Below are 17,224 nucleotides of genomic sequence, written 5' to 3' on the forward strand. Positions count from 1 at the left end.
TCAAAACACAAAATTGCCCCTGAAAGGTCAAATTTTTCTGGGACATACTAAGAAATTTAATATTACACACATATAATATGTGAAGTGAAAAAGGTACTGCTCCTGCTCTCCACAGCAGATTTTGCAGGCTTTATTGACACTTCATTGATACTACTCAGTCCTCAACTGAGAACACTTTCCAAGGAATACATGATTTCATACTTTTTCCCTCCCTCCTCCTTCAAATTTACAAGCCTTCGAAGAACAGAAAACCACACTTCTGTGTGAATAACAAATTCTCCCAACAATATTCCCCATCTTTTCACAGTAGCCAGCCAGCCCCTCTGTTCTTTGTGCTACAGGGAATGGGCAGTACACTGTCACAGAGGGTAATAAGCTTGTGTGAGCTGCATTTGGAAGTGGAAAAGGCAAAGATGACAACACATGCCACTAATGCCCCCCAGAAATGTCAAAGAATTACCAGCACTGGTCCTTACTTCTATCACTTCATACAACCAGATACTTCAGTGAGGTAAAAAATCATTTTACAAATTACATCTTTTGATGAACAAAGAATTCCATGATTCAGGGGGATATTGGATAGGATGTTAAGAAGGGCATTTAGACCTGGTGGGAACAGTTTTTGTTTTCAGGTGTCTGAAGTCAGAAGGGTGATGTTTTAACAAGAAGCACAGCTAATAAATATGAATAGATCTTCCTTTTTTGAGGAAGTTAAACCTTCAAAATAGAACAATTTTGGGATAAGATTAACCAATCACATATTTTTTTCTTTGGCCAAGTAGGTACATGCATGACCTGGTTCCTTCTTTAACACATTTAAATCCAAACAAATATAGTATGGTCAACAATTTTGCTCATCTTGAGCAACAACAAATCAGGACAGCTCAGGGTAAGGAAGCAATGGCCAGCAGGGACATGGGGACAAAACAGACAAGCTTCTACTACCAACCTTCTTGTCACCTCAGAAGCAGAAAGTACACTAAGTGTACTCCCATTTTCTTTTTCCAAACTCCTCCTACTGTCCATGAACCAACTAAATCCAGCTTTGCCTATGTTTCTGAGAATCATTTAGGGATAGACTGAGAACCAGCCATATTGATGCCAACTCAGGTAACCTCTTTGAGGACAGTGAATCAATTAAAACCACAGACAAAAAAGGGCTTTCAGAAACTCATGAAGTGCCACAGCCAGTCCTCGACACTGCTTTCAAATGATACATTAAACTTTATGTCGTCAAACAAGTTCGTCTAATCTATATTTTGTCAGATCTAAGGATTTGACTATAAACTGTGTTTTCAGACTTTCTAGCTCAAGAATTTGTAACTGTAGAGAGGGCACATTATCATCAGAATCAGTTGTGGAGATCATACAGTTAAAAAAAAGGACACCAACCATCAGTAGTGCAAGAGCCTTCAGGGGCAGGTTTTTGTGAGTATGGGACTGGTGGACTACTTGAATCTGACATGTCTTCATCCTCGTCTTCATCTTCCATTTCATTAACAGTTTGGTTGGTAGGAAAGTCCAGGTTTCCATTTTGTGAATAGCGATGTACTAACTCTTTATCCAACTCTTCCACCTTTGGCTTCACATCTGAAGAATAAAAATAGAAAAAAATAATGAAATATAGTAAAAATAAAAATAACACAAAAATAATTTTTTTCAACAATATCTGCTTTTAATACAACATCTATCTCCCTTTAAAATAACCAGCATGCCATTCTTTCCCCTTAATGATGCCCAAAATTCAGATTTGGTCACACAATGGACTGCTGTGCAGTTTTGTGGGGTTTTTTTTGTTTTGTTTTGTTCTTTTTGTTTTTGTTTGTTTTGGATTTTTTGTTTGTTTTTTTAAATGAAACACACCCCACCCTTTTCAGACAGAGAGGAACAACTGAAACGTGCCATACTTTCACGGTTACCTTCCGGCAGGAAAGGAGGCTGGTCAGGATCCAGGTACAGCTGTGAGAAGATTGGCCGTGGAACAACGCTGCTACATCTCAGAGAAGCTTCTATGGAGTTATGAAGAGCTTCCTCGAAACGAGCAGATTTTAGTTGCCCTGCATATGAATTCCCCATGATCTAAAAACACAAAGGAAACAGCTGATAAGGGGATGGGAACGTCCATGCACAGAGAATTTACAAATGAAGACAGAGGTCTCACTATCATCCATGACAGTGATATAAAGTTAGCAAGAAAATATGCTGTGGAAACAGCATCTCTAACTAGCACTGCATGTTCATGTTTCTCTCTCAGTCTGGCAGACTGCATCCTTCTGTTCCACTAAGCTTTTAGCATGTTCCCAGCACACTGCTCTGTGTCTTCTGCATATGTGGCCTCTCATGAGCCTCAAGAATCTGCTTGGCATAAAACATTAATGGAGGGCAGATAAAACCATTATTATTTGGGGCTTTTTAGGATATTCAGCACAGAATACAGAAGGGTATATAACAAAACAAAATTAAAATATCAAGTAGGGTTTCATCAGTTTTTGTCAAAGAGTGTGTTTACAGGATTTTTCACTTGTCAGTATGCCATATTTGGAGAAAAGCCTTACACAAAGACATCCAATAACTTGCATTTTTGCTCTTGTTCATATTAATGGAAATTACATGGAAGGTCAGTTTCTCTGTCTTTTCATTATTTCTTCATCTCCTGTCTTCTATGTAATACTGTGATTTACATGTAGTCTGACCTATAAAAGGATCTAATTATACTCTTATAATAAAAGATATACAAAAAAAGAGAGAAATAAATAACTTCTAAACCACATTCAGCAAATGCAGTGAAATGTCTTTATTTAAAATTATGCTTTACGCTCATGGAGTGATAATAATCATTTGAATATCTGCTTTAACAATTAATATTTTTGTTTATATCTATGACAAACGTAGGAGCTTAATTAAATATTCAAACACAAACAGACTATTTCTTCTCCTTGGATGGCATCACACAGCCCATAAGTCTGTTACATAGGACATGGACTCTCAAATTTAAACATTTAGTTAACATAGTGGCCATGGAAGGTTTTAAAATGAGCTAAGGGAGACTCACTGAAATATGAAATTTTCCACTTTGCCAAATGACATTTGTTCCAAAGAAACAGCAATCTAACATTTTCCAATATTCAGAACACAAGGCTGAACTTTCAGAGAAATTTATTTCAATAGAGAATAGTTTTCGCCAGTTAAATCAACAGACACAGAAGTATAAAACTTTATAATATTATCTTTGTTCTTCCCCTCACTAGATGTCACCTTGTCCTACAAACAGGAAGAGACCTTGGGCAAGAAGATAAGTTGGCATTTTGAAAACCTACAGTTCCACTCCTGCTTTATCATTGGGTTGCTCAAGGTCCTCAGGGCCACCTGTAAAAGGGCAATAATCATGAGAGCCACTTCCAGCAGCCTTTGAAGTCTGCTGGTGTAGACAAATATCTAAGAGCTGATTATTACTACACTACTGGATACATAGGTGTGAAACAAATCAAATTACTCACCTCTAACCTGGGAGAGAGGGTCAGTTTTCTGTTCAGAGACTTTATACAGCTTTGGGAAAGTAATTCCCTATCTCTGATTTAGACTGGCTTTTAATAATTTTGTGGCAACTGCACTTCTCTACTGAAACCATTTTCATTAAATTTGGAAATGGTAGGGACTATGTACAAACCCACAGCTACAAAGTGTGTTAGGGAAAAAAATTACACTGAAGCAGGTTGCAGTAAGCTAAAGCCTGTGAGGTGCCTTTGAAAAAAAGAATTTATGGATATCAGCTAAGTGACTGAAATATTTATTTTATTGAAAGCAGTGATGATACTTCCATAAATATAAGTGAAATCGTGACAGACTATTATTAAATTTCATGCAATAAAATTTAATTTTTCTGCTATTTATGTCAGTTATGGTGTGCTTAAGGTAAGATTTCAGGAATGTATTCAAATGAAAAGACTTTAATCAAAACACCATAATGAAAATTAATCAACCTTCATGAATCAGAAAATTTGCCATTCCCACAGCACAACATCTGCGTGAAGTCTAGTCATTCTCCAAGTTTTCTACAGCCTAGCTGTTGTATAAAATCTATGACAACTATTTTAATTTTGATGGGAAGCTATTAATGAAGCATAGCACACACACACAGCAAAAATGTTGGCAGTTTGGTTTGCTTCCATGGCATCTGTACAAGGAGACTTGCCTGTGGATGGAGACTGTCACAGCTATACCTGAGAAAGGTGGTTAATATTACCAGAGGATGTTTTTAGCTTGCCAAGAGAAAAGAAGATTGTTGGTGGAAATGCCAAGCAAAGAAAAGCTGAGGAAGCACAGGTGGTGAGAGCTCTGGTCCCTGCAGGGTGGAAGCAGAGCAGGGATGCGCCTGTGCAAGATGGGGCAGGCAGAGGTACCGGGGGCAGAGTGGCCGTGGGTCCTGCCGGGCTGAGGAAGCTGGGAGCCCTGGAGAACAGCACGGGCAGCTGATTTCCTAACACTGCCTGAGGCCATTAGGGCAGCTGGGCCTCATCTGGAGTTCAACAGAGCAGGGGCTTTTCCTTCTGCAGGGAAAAGGAGGTGGCAGGAGCCTCCAACAGTGGGCTACAGCCTGGTTCAGGTTGTGCCGTCCTGATCCAGCCTCCCCAAAAGCCAGGAGCACCAATTCAAGGCAGTGACTCCTTAGTGTTCCTGCACTTGATTCTACCCTTAAGTGCCTGGTGCAATTAGGCAATGGTTAATTTTCCTGCTCGCAGTGTAAATGGGAGGCAGGCTCCAGTGAGCACACCTCAGCAGCGGCAGAGGAGACAGGAGAATGTGCTTTAAATGGGCTCAAGTCTGCTGAGGGGACTTGAGGAGGCAGCACAGCCTGCAGGAAAAATAAAGTGATGGAATTTAAAGAGAGGCAAAAAAAACAAACCAAAACACCAAAACCAAAGAACATTTCTCTTATTAAGACACGTGCCTGCCGTGTCTCCATTTAAATATGACCAAAGCCAATGATTTAACATAACTAAATTAATGCTCATAGTTAAAAATGTTACCCAAATAATATGTCTATCCAGCATTCATTTAACAAATGAGGTCATTTGGTAAAAATAAAACAAACCAGCCCCTTTTTCTTTCTATTGTGAAATTAAGAAAAGGTTTCCTTAAAATTCTGCCCATCTGATGCATCAGTGAGCTTGGGAGGATGTGGGAAAGACATTCCATTGTTGAGTTCATCTGAGCCGATCTGACACAGCGACTGAGAGAAAACAGAGCTGGACTTGACTCAGGAGCTCCTCCCCAATCTCACAAACCTGTTTTTATGCTGCCAGCTCTGGCACATCGGGGCTCACCCTCATGTCCACTGTTCCCCACCCAGCAACATGTCACGGAACTCTGCTGGAGGTGCACTGAGAGATTTGCACTGGGCAGGAGGTTTGATGAGAGGGTAAATAATTATTTCCACATCTACATGCACACTAATTGTAGCTAGTTCAGCACAGAGCTGGTTAGACTCCCAGAAATGAGCAACCTAATCTGCACATCTCTAATTCAGTATTCCAGCCCTCACCTTTATTTTTACCTGAACCACCGGATGGGTACCAGTGTGATTCTTAAGTTGCCTACTTCTCGTGGCAACCTTTTGGGGTCTGTTTTGGATTGAACTCTACAGAATGTTAGTATGTGCAAAGTGTATGTGTATTTAGCTGCTATATTTTTTCCTTCCCCACTGCCCTACCAAGGAAGGAGGTTAAATTTGGCCAGAGTCCTTCTAAGGCTTCCCCTCTACCTCAACAACTTCCCCACTGTACCCAGATGAATTTTCTTTAATTTTCTTAAAACTTACTAGAAGACATTATCAGAATTGAATAATTTCAAAATTAAAACTGAAAGAAAACATGAAATAAAAGGGGAATTTCCTAAAATTTAGATCATCCCCACCTCCAGGCTCCATCACTCTCAGCGTTCTTCTCTGAAAAGATTCAGATACTAAGGCACCACCCAGCACATCTTCATTGTTGCTGTGCTTCTTCAAAGCAAATTTACTAAACCCACTTCAAGTCGTCTTTGCAGTGGCCCATCATCGAACTAGAGGATTAACCATGAGATTTGCTGGAGAGAGAACTGCCTAACAACAGAGCTGGAAGGCAGCCCTCACATTTCAATCTGTCTCCTTACAAAGACACATGAACAAGGCAATTGTGCAATTCCTCTAACCTGACCACAGGTAGAGGAGGATTATTGCTGTAGCTTTTAATAAAACAATTAATATGGGCATTCACTGCAGAAAGCAAAACTACAATTAACATGAGCTTCTATCAAAGCAGACAGAAATGGCAATAACAAAAGCAAAGTTTCAAAGAGAATTGATTTTAACACTGCATCACTTAACTGTGTGGTGAAGGACTCAGGGAAACTCTAGTCACTCCTTCAAACCCAGAACCTGAATTTACAAAAAGACCTTATCAATTCAAGCAAATAATCTTGTTCCATATGGTCACCCAGATTTCAAAAGATCTGTGCAGAAACATGACATGGGATGTTTGAGAAAAACCAGAGCCCGGGTCCAGCAGTGTGTAAGTACAGTAAACACTACTCACTTTTAGATTAAAAAAAAAAGGTGACTATGCTTCTTTACATTAAAAAAAACCCCAAAAAACTAAACAAGTCACCTCTGAAAAGTGGATCATTACTCAATAACTCTTGGGAGCCAGAACTGCACATTGAGTTGAAGGCTCTGCTAGTAAAAATATAATCAGATCATTCAGTACACCAGATACCACATATTTGGCCTCCAGGTGGGTCATGACCCCAGGGACTTTAAAGGAGAGGAACCGAACTGGAGGATGAGGGTGGGGGCGAGTGTTGTTGTTATGGCTTAAAGCAATTTCACAATTACCTGATAGCGAATGATGAATCTGATGCAAACACCCTCCATTAAGTCAGCTCTATCAAGTCCTTACTTTGTGTTTAACCTAATAATGTAATTGTGTTCTCCAAAACACATAATCTGGCTTCTGATCTGGCCTACCCCACAGAAAAGTTCCTCTTCAAAGGAAAAGAAAGCAAGTTCCTCCACAAAGGCATTGCCAGGCCCAGCACAGCTTCTGTATCTCAAAGGGTTATCTCGGGCAAAGAGAGACCAGGCATCTATTTGTGTTGGAGAATAACTGAACTGGTTGTTTCAGGTACAGCTAGTGTTTTTGATTGTTTACATCATTCTTAGTCATGTTCTGGGAGTATTATTTTTTTCCCATTAGAGCATCACTAGGATGTATCCTGAACATGAATACAACAGAAAGAATGTCAGGTAATAATGACAATAAAGACTTCAAAAGTACAGCATCAATTGTAGCATTCAGTGAGGAAGACTTATGTGTGACTCAAAACAAGATTGTGAGGTGGAATAGAAGCCTTACTTCATAACCACAACCCTTTTTCCCCCCCTCACAGTCTTTTCAAGGTCTTGAGATTCTTACCCTGTTTTGTCTTCATTAGGGATATTCAAACTCAACTGTAAAAGAGTTTACAATCTTATGTAGCAAGTGACAGATAAATAACTCATTCACAATGTCTTTCAATAAAAAATAATTATTAGTTTGGATTTACCCTATTTACAGTGCAGTTTTTTCTCATCTTTACTTTTCCTTTTATTTTTAAGAAAATATTTTTTGCATCCAGTACCATTTAGAGTCTCATCTTTCAGTCTAATGTTGCCACTACTGTGTAAGAGTAATGGGAAGGATCAAGAACAAATTTTTTTTCCCTGATGAGGTTATTTCTCTTATTGCTCAATTAATGGTATCTGTACTTGAAGCATTGCATCAGGCTATCTGGGATTTGGGCAATTCCTTTGACAGAGACAGAAAAATGCACAGAGTCACATGCAGGTTGGTTGTCTTGGTTTCGGGCAAATTTGGGAGAAAACCTAATACAGAGTAATTTCCACTCAAATACAATCAGTACAATGGTGGAAGAAGGCAGCTGTTTCCCCACAACATCAAACAGAAAGCAAATCACAAGTGGTGTTGATACAGAGACTGCCATGCCCTTACTGCTCCATCCCTTCCACCCCAAGTCCATTCCTACAGTCCTCAGGATCAGCTCACAAACCAATAAACATACTAAAGGTAAAATTAACACCTGGATGCAGGATGCTGTTACTAAGTTGAACTTACATGCATGAAGCTACCAACTTCAAATCATCCCCAAGTGCTGCAAAAATTAGATCTGAATTGCATTTGTGGAAATTCGATGACCTGGGAGTTTTCAGCTTCACAGAATGAACCACCAGTGATATAACACTGAGGCTGGCAAAAAACACCAGGAAACAGCAACTGAAACACCATCTCATCTCTTTTACCTCAAGTTTGAAATGTCTCTTTACTTCTTTTTAGCAGTGTTACCCACAGAGCTGTGCGCACAAAGAGCAATCTACAACCACGATCGAACACAGAATACACGGAGAGACACAATGGTACTGGAGTCACTGCAAGCTGAGCTAAAGTCAAGTTTTACAAAATGGCACTGGCTTTACTGTTCTCCAGGTTATGGCTCCCACTCAGGGGAAAAAAAATGCTGCATTCTAGAGAGGTTAAACTCCTACGATACAGTGAGAGGAAAACTGGTGCAGGCAGTGCACTTCCTCTAATGAGGACTGAGGTGATTTAAGATTAAGCATGTTCCAGGCTTCATTTGATGCTATTTCCTCAAAAAACACATGCAATAAGCAGATGAAGGAAAACATATAAAAGCTTTCAGGAGTTAATATCGTGGATTTAGCCTACTCCAACTGTAAAGCTTTTTTTTTAAGTTACTGTGGAGGTTTTTTAGGGTTTCCTAAATAAATTCGTAGAATATGGACCTAATTCTTTTAAGCTGCAGGGACCTTTCACAGTATGCATAGGAAAAGGAATATTACTATGCACCCTTAACAGAAGGGATATGCTTCTCTTTCAATAGAAAAGCCTTCAGGTGGGAAAAAAAAGGTTATCAACCTACAAACACTGCTTTTGATTTTGAAGTTTAGGTATTGTTAAAAGACTTAATTGTTTTAAAAGGAGTATATGCTCACACAGTCATGGCAGGAATGGCACAAATAAATCACCAAGGAGCACTTTTGAAAACCTCAGCCTGCTTCCCTAAAACATGCATGCTCATACATAGCTTTCCCCAGTTATGCTTTCTGTCCTAAATCAACAGGACTATTAACCACATTATTAATGCCAGTTTAATACAACCAAACCAGAAATTATGCTTAATCCTAGCTATAGGGTAAAGGCATATTTTTGCTGTGTAATTTTGATTTTGCAATTAGTTGCAGACATGAAAAACAGTTTATTCTTCTAACAACCTGGCGTGTTCCCACAGTCCTGCAGTTACGTGTTTGTATCACCTCTGTGCCCAGCAAACTCATGGAGCAGATCCTCCTGGAAACTATGCTAAGGCACACGGAAAATAGGGAGGTGACTGGTGGCAGCCAACACGGCTTCACTAAGGACAAATCGTGCCTGAGTATTTGGTAATCTTCTACAGTGGGGTTAGAGTGGTGGGAAGGGATCCCATGCAGAGGGACCTCACAGGCCTGAGAAGTGGTCCCATGGAAACTTCACAACGTTTCACAAACAACACCCTGCACCTGGGTTGGGACAACCCCAGGCCTATACACAGGCTGGATGGGGAATGGATTGAGAACAGCCCTGAGGAGAAGGACTTGGCTGTCAAGAAGAGCAACACGACCCAGCCATGTACACTTGCAGCCCAGACGGATCCTGAGCCTCGTCAAAAGCAGCGTGGCCAGCAGGCCAAGGGAGGTGATTCTGCCCCTCTCCTCTGCTCTGGTGAGACTCCACCTGGAGTGCTGCATCCAGCTCTGGGATCTCCATCATACTAAGAATGATATAAACCTGCTGGAGCAGGTCCAGAGGAGGGCCATGAATATGGTTAGAGAGCTGGAGCACCTCTTCTGTGAGAAAAGGCTGTAAGAGTTGAGGCTGTTCAGCCTGGAGAAGAGAAAGCTCCAGGCAGACCTCCAGTGTCTAGGAAAAAGCTGGAGAGGGACTTTTGACAAGGGCGAAGAGTGATAGAACAAGGGGAAATGTCATTAAAGATAGATTTACAGTAAGAAATAGGAAGAAATTCTTCACTATGAGGGCAGTGAGGCATTGGGGTTGGAACTAGATGGTCTTGAAGGTCCCTTCCAGTTCAACCCATGCTATGATTCTATGAATTCATTTAGCTACCACTCTTAATAACACAGCAGATAAAATTAATATAGTATGTAAGCAATTAATATAATAAAATAAGCACAAATTTGTTCCTCAAATAATGTATTCAAAAGCAGTAACTGTTCCCAAAGCCAATATATTTTAACAGCAACTTTGTTATTTTTATATAGTTTTCGTATACATAAGTGTTCAGTCATTCACTAACATATATTCTGTTAATACACAGATCTTATACTAAGTTATTAGCTAACAACTGTATTTAGTAATTACCAATTAAACTATTCAGAAGCATTAGAGATTTAAAATCTATTTATGCAGTTTACAAAAACCTATGCAGTAAACTGTCTTCTCAGAAGCACCTGTTAATTTAAAGCTTTGTTTGTAATGAAGATTTCATGTTCATTTCAACAGAACACTGTGTAATGTATTTCACCATAAAAAAAAATAAAATTCCATGACTGGGAAGCTCAGTGAATGGTCTTTCTAAATAAACACAAGTCTGTGTTTTAATGCTGGTAATTATCACTAATTGCTGACTTCTATGAATTATGTTTTTGTTTGTTTGTTTTTTTCCAGCTGCTTCTATCTTGAGAAATTGAAAGACAAAGTCACCAGTGTTTCAAAAGAGCCATGTAATGCCATAAAAAGAAGCAATGCTCATGAAAATGAAAGGGATGATCATGTAACAAGCACTTTAGGACTGGGCACCTGGAAGCTGAGCACTTCACCTACAATCCCAGGCATACTTGGAATGCCTTATCAATTGATTTTGTGACCAACTCTTCAACACAACTGGACTAAACATCACCATATGAAGCTAATGATATTGAAGTGATTTCCAGCTGCTGAGTTTGTTCAGCTTGTTTGTGTTTCTTTTTTTTTCCTGCAAGTTGTCTCTACACCAGTTCTCCTGAACTGCTTTCAGAACTCAGTATTGTAACACATATTCACCTGCCTGGTGTTGCCTTCAACAGGACAACAATGGAATAGGACTGTGCACTATGGCTTAGCATATATTTATATAGTATACATTTTATGTATGTAAACTATTGTAAATCCTTAGGCCACTGGGCTGCAAAATTTTAAGTTTTAAACATCACAGTTTATGCTAATTAGTTACTGTATGCAGAAGGCACCATTTGTATAGGAACTTATGCTTGACATTTTTAAAGACTACTCACCAAGATGACAGTACTTGATAGGAAAACAGAAAAAAATCTCACTATTAAGATACAGAAAATAAAAGCTAAAATGTAATCCATTTAAATGGATTCATGTAAATGAACAACATCAGACTCAACAGCATTAAAACATCAGACTGTACAGCATTAAAAAGAAAATCCTTTATAAAGATAATTTTGGATATGTATATCTACAATAAAAATGTTTTCCCCCCATGTTATTTTCTTTTTTTTAAAGTTTTCTCATATGAAACTGCTGCTAAATAAGAAAGGCAAAGATATTTTTATTGCCAAGCAATATAAACTGATCATTATTCATTTTGCAGAGACTTTAGTGGTTCTGAAAGTTCTCAGTTCTTGAAACACATACAAACTGACACTAATAAAAATAAAACTTTCTGAATAATAGGCATAATGGTTATACAGATTACACTGGCTCTTAAAACTTTCCAAACAAAGATGACCCAGTTCTTCACAAATACCCACTTAATACTTTCTTTTTCCACCATATTCATCTTATCTGATGCATGTTCTGCTTTCTGACAGCTGCAACAGGCTAAAAATAAAGCACTGGAGTAAAACTTTGTTGACTTCAACCTTTCCCTTGATGAAAGCAAACTTTTTTCTCCCCTGAAGTTGGTAGAGGTGGGGATATACCATGGCACTTCTTCAAATATGCAACTTGAAAGTAATTCTGCCAAAAGCACTATCAAGTTTTGTTCCTCTCCCTCTTTAGACAGATTATTAAAACAATCCCTAACACAGATTTATAGATTAAAAAATAAAATTTCATCAAGAAGAAATAAAGTCAGCCTGAAGTAATTAAACTAGCCTTCACTAATGCACTTGGATAGAAGGTTAGGTAAGTTGTTGGTTCCTCACATCCTCTGAAAAAGGAATGTTTTTCTCTAGAGCCCAGTTTGAAAACAGGCAAGCCTGAACAAGAGTTCTCCTTGGTTTTACAAGGCTTAGTCATCCCTAAAAAGGAACCAGAAAAGGTGGAAATGAGCCCCTCTTCTTTCGCAGACGGTTGTGTCAAAATGTTTGTCAAGTTCCGTCACAGCAAGTACCTCCACAGCTCTTCCAAAAGTACCATTTTCAAATAAGTCAAAATGATCATGCTTCTGCTCTTTTGGACTCAAAATATGTTTTAGAAAGGAGCAAACAAGATTTTTCTTATCTGAAGCTCCCATGTAGTCACTAGATAGAGAGGGATATCTAACATTTCTGCAGTCACTTTTAGCCCATGATGCAGAGACAAGAAAAGACCAACACAGCAAAGCCAGCTGCTTTCATGGCCATTTCTACACAAAAAACAATGCTCTGAACGGAAAAGAAAACCCTCTATAGGTCAAAACCTTAACAATCAGCTTAAATCCACAAGTTATGTCAATTTAATACCATTCAGACACTTTTTGGAACTTCCCTGCTGGTGGAAAACTGTCCTAATTTCTCACGGATAATTTTAGTGGAAATGAACTTCCAAGTGCAGAGTGCTTTGTAGAGTTCTTCCTTCTCCTTTCCCACAACATGTGTTTGTCATGTGTCAAAGCTAACTCCATTTTCTCCCCTCCCCAGAATACCACAAATTCTTCTGCAAAATAAACAAAGTTCCGTCCAGAATCTCTGAAATTACCAGAGACACCCCTTTTTGAGATCAACCTTTTTGAGAACATCACTGTTGGTCCATCTGCAATATCCCATATTTTAGTTAGGATGAAATTTGCAAGAAATAGGCAATCAACAGAACAACACTTGACCACCATGTCCAGGGATATGGCTAAAAAAGAAGAGTTTTGACACTCAAGCTACCTTTTCTAGATATTTACGAATCTCAAAAGTTATTTGTGGGATAAATGTCCACAAATGACATTTATATAATGCCATTTAGATCTAGAAAAAAATCCACCTTTATTCAAGACAGAAATCAAAAAATTAAAAATCACATACTATTAATACTTAATAGGAGAAGGAAATAATTTTCAATTTCTAATCTTTATATTGTTCTGTAATGCAACTCATCAGCCACTATGATAAATTGTGTAGGGGGGGGTGGGTAATAGGGGGTTATGCCTTACATGAAGAAAAAATTGTAATAAAATATTTGACTTGTTGGAGGCATTAGATGTGGCTCTCTATTTTTCTCCCTGAAATCTTAATGATGTTTACAGGCTGGACTTAATTTATGTGCAACGTAAACATGCTAGCACAGGCAATCTTGATTCCCAAAGCTGCTATTACGGTTTAATGAGTCAGCAACACAGAATATTTACAAGGTTCTATGCATTCTTAATGGCATGCATATAAAACTTCCAGTAAATCCTGACACTCAAGAAACTAGTGCTCAGAATATTTTTCTGTGACTGTTGCCACAGTAGAATACAAATGCTATGCATAAAATTCTCACTGTGGGCTAAAATATCCTTTAAAAAAACCAAAAACCCCAAACACCTGATAAATACACTGTTTATAAATACTGAACAATTTTCTCCAGTAGACAAGAAAAAAAAAATATTAACACATCTAAACCTATTTTACATATTCTGAGTAGTTAAATCCTGAAGTTTCAAACAAAATTAAACATTACAGATCAAGTATGTACTCTTCTAAGCAGTTTAATTATACAGATATAGCACTTAATTCCACATGGATGCATATGTAAAATGTGATAGTTATTGTCTGTAGGGATAAAGCTGAAAAATAGTCTAAGACCTCTCATTGAATTCCTACAGCAAAAGCCAGACCAGTATCATTGATAAATAAATCACTTAATCCTTTCTTCATTTGCCATCACCCTATTGCAAAAGCATGAAGCTGAAGCCTAGAAAGTCAAAGCTAAGGCCTGACCTTCCATCCCCATCCTCTCTGGCTGCTCCCTTGTGTACCCCTCAAACACATGCCATCATTTCCTGATGAGTTTAGAAGGGGTTATCAGGAGAATTTCAGGACATGTGTCAGTTTTGTGGCAACCTGAATGCTATACAAACATCTTCTGTGTTTAATAGGCGATTTGTATTTTAGTAGGTTTATCCATTCCCAACTTTATTTGTTTAAAGGTGCCTTAACCTTGACATAAATCAATGTTAAGCATCTGTATGGAGTACTTTTGAAGAGTTTAAAAATTAAACTCTACAAAGAGCTCTATTTTGCCAGGAGGTTTCTTTCAAAAATAAACCAAATCAACTTGTCAACTTCTTTGTTCACTTTCCACTCCCACCTTGAAAATTATGCAGTTTATTATTTTTCACTCTTCTTAAAGAGATCTTCTAAAGATCATGATGAAACACCAGGCTGACCACTATAAAAACACCACCACCACTGGCTCCCAAGTACCTTTTTCTTTCTAATACAACCACGAGTGTTTGCGTAAAACAGTAGGGCCAATGAGTCAGAGGCCCTGGGTCATGCCTTGCAGCAACCCCCCCTTCCAAAGGAAAACAAAAAGCACTGAACCTTTTCTGCCACATGCCCAGTCCTTCCCCCACCACCTCTGTGGTGAAGACAGCCATTATTACATTTCCTTTCGGGTTATTTACAAGGTCTTGGCTCTGACATTGATTTCTTATCTGTTTCTATGACAAATGTTAAGTGTTAATAAGCTGTCCTTTTAAAGAAAGATAATGCTAAACAAATTATAGGAATTAATTACCCCAAACCTATTCTATATTTTTTTCTCGTGAGCTTTAAAAAAAGAACACTAAAAATCACTCAGGACCAGAAAAAAAACCCCACATTTTCTTTTTCAGCCAATTAACAAATGTTAGCAGATTAAAGGAAGTTACTTTTTAAGCCAGGCAGCACCCTGAAAATCTTAAGCAAACCTGTCAGGGAATATAGAATAACCAGGCAGGCACAGCTCCCTTATGAACAGATTTTTAAATTATAACTGAAGAGTTACTTAGCGCTTTTTCAGATATTTTGTTCATGGTTTAAATTTTAGGATAAAGGGTGAAAGTTTCAGAAATCTTTTTAGTTGCAGAACCATTAAAATGATAAACATTTGAGATCCCAAAGTACACTTCTACTCTAACTGTCCTTTCAGACCTGCATTGACTGCACTATAATAGCTGCCAACATTTGGTAAGGATTAGCCTTTCATTTAGACAAAAGCAAGCATTCCTTAGCTAAATCAGCACTTTTTGCCATCAGACTCATAAAACCTTTTCACAACACAGTTTTTCAAGAGAATCCTTTAGGGTTTTAGGATGCTGCTCCTTTTACTAAGTAACAAAATACACCCCAGGGTGTCTCATTGACCGCACTCAGCTGTCCTTTGACCTCTGCAATTGTTTAGCCTAACTTCAGGGCCACAGAATCTGTCTCCCCCCCATCAAAAAGGCTAATGTTGCTTCCTCCTAGCACCTGGCGAAGCAAAATCCTAGAGGTTCCCCCCTCTTCCAGATTATACCATGTTCCAGATGTTGCCAAGCAAAATGTTCCTGCAGGCAGGTTTTGGGAGCCCACAAGCGCCACACAGAACCTGGGCTGTGGCCATGACCCCCTTGCTCTGCTCAGGGCTGCCCTTGCCCCCAGGGATACAACAGGTCATAAAGCAGGAATAGATCTTCAGCCTTCTGGGGACACTGGCTATTTAAATGCAACAAGAAACTATGTAAGCCCAATATTGTGTACTGAGGCAAGCCTCCCCCCTCTCAGAAGTCAGGAAAAAAAAGATGTGTGAGAATCTCAGTTGGAAGCACAAATCTATCCCAATCATTACAAAGATCTGCATTCTTCTTCCCATTTGTTTTAAACCCTTTGAGAGGACAAATAAACAAACAAACATTCACCCTCCAAGTGCATAAAACATATATTTAGCTAGTTGCTTAGGTGTTTGCAGAGCCTCTAAGTAAAACAGCAGAAGAAGATTGTTACAGCTTCAAAAGAACTGTCATTAAATAATGAAGCTGACCTCATTGTGGGTATATAAGAAAAAATGGAAGCACAAATCAGTCCTCTGTTAAAGGCTTTTTGATTATCTGAACTGGATTTCATGATTTTTTTTTTAAAGAACTTGGACATTTCACATGCCTGAAGCAAAAATAAAATTGTTATTACAGTCCACACTGCTCCTAAAATGCAGACAATGGAAATGAAAGCAGAGATGCTGATCACAAACATACAATGTATTGTCCATTAGGAAAAGCAAGTACGGTACCTTCTCAGATTCCTTTTAACCAATTTGAAATGCAGTCATGATTAAAGGATGTAGCTAAGAGTTGGTGAAGCTTTGCTGCAAAGTTGTTTTAAACTCCTGAACACCTGAAAAATAAAAAGGGAGAAAAAAATCAGAATGACTCATGCCAGCATATAGTTTATAACAAGACAAAAAACCCTCCCTGTGGAAACCCAGTCTAGGGAGAAAAAAGGAGGGCAAATGACTTAAAAAATTTAGAGGAATACTTGGTTGAAAGTGCTGGTTGCTTCTCTATATTCTACCAGAAGTACAAACTTCGAATTTGCACATTTTTGGTACTAAAGCCAAAAAAACAGTGATGCTGTCACTATATGACAGATTAGGAATTTATCACATTAATATGATAAAATTAACTGTTGCAGAAACATTAAAAAAAGAAAGATATGATAATGCAGAAGTAATTCTTTTGCTATTTATAAAGAAACAAACTAAATGGGTGCAGCAGTTATCTACCCTGGAGATCAATGTTCAAAATGAAATCAGTTTGCTCTCTATCTGGCTTCTGATAAAAATATTGAAGTGAAAACTTTATTAATATAAATTGCATTTTATAAAAGGAAATACACCTGAAACACCCCAAGGAACAGCAAAAATGGTGTAGCAAGCAGCAAGCAAAAGAGTAACTCCTAAAATACCTAGGGCTGTAC

General features: G+C 38.4%; 1 protein-coding gene across 7 annotated transcripts in view; it reads right to left on the reverse strand.

Moving 5' to 3' along the window:
- GREB1L (GREB1 like retinoic acid receptor coactivator) overlaps positions 1 to 17,224 on the reverse strand; it is a 133,213-nt gene that overhangs the window by 57,681 nt on the left and 58,308 nt on the right. For 5 of the 7 annotated variants that reach the window (XR_015773294.1, XM_088059952.1, XM_088059946.1 and 2 more), the window contains exons 2-4: positions 16,539 to 16,642; positions 1,908 to 2,079; positions 1,393 to 1,590 (exon numbers count right to left, since the gene is read on the reverse strand). Coding sequence is in view for 6 of the 7 variants with exons in the window: in XM_088059952.1 (XP_087916078.1) it covers positions 1,393 to 1,590; positions 1,908 to 2,076 (367 nt within the window). In the remaining variant the exon portion in view is untranslated. The remainder of the gene's footprint in view (positions 1 to 1,392; positions 1,591 to 1,907; positions 2,080 to 16,538; positions 16,643 to 17,224) is intronic. The other 2 variants (XM_088059950.1, XM_088059942.1) reach the window with 1 other exon arrangement.

Source organism: Pseudopodoces humilis, chromosome 1, assembly GCF_049639895.1.
Source record: "Pseudopodoces humilis isolate 2021_Gansu_Grassland_sample_001 chromosome 1, ASM4963989v1, whole genome shotgun sequence".
Taxonomy (NCBI): Eukaryota; Metazoa; Chordata; class Aves; order Passeriformes; family Paridae; genus Pseudopodoces; species Pseudopodoces humilis.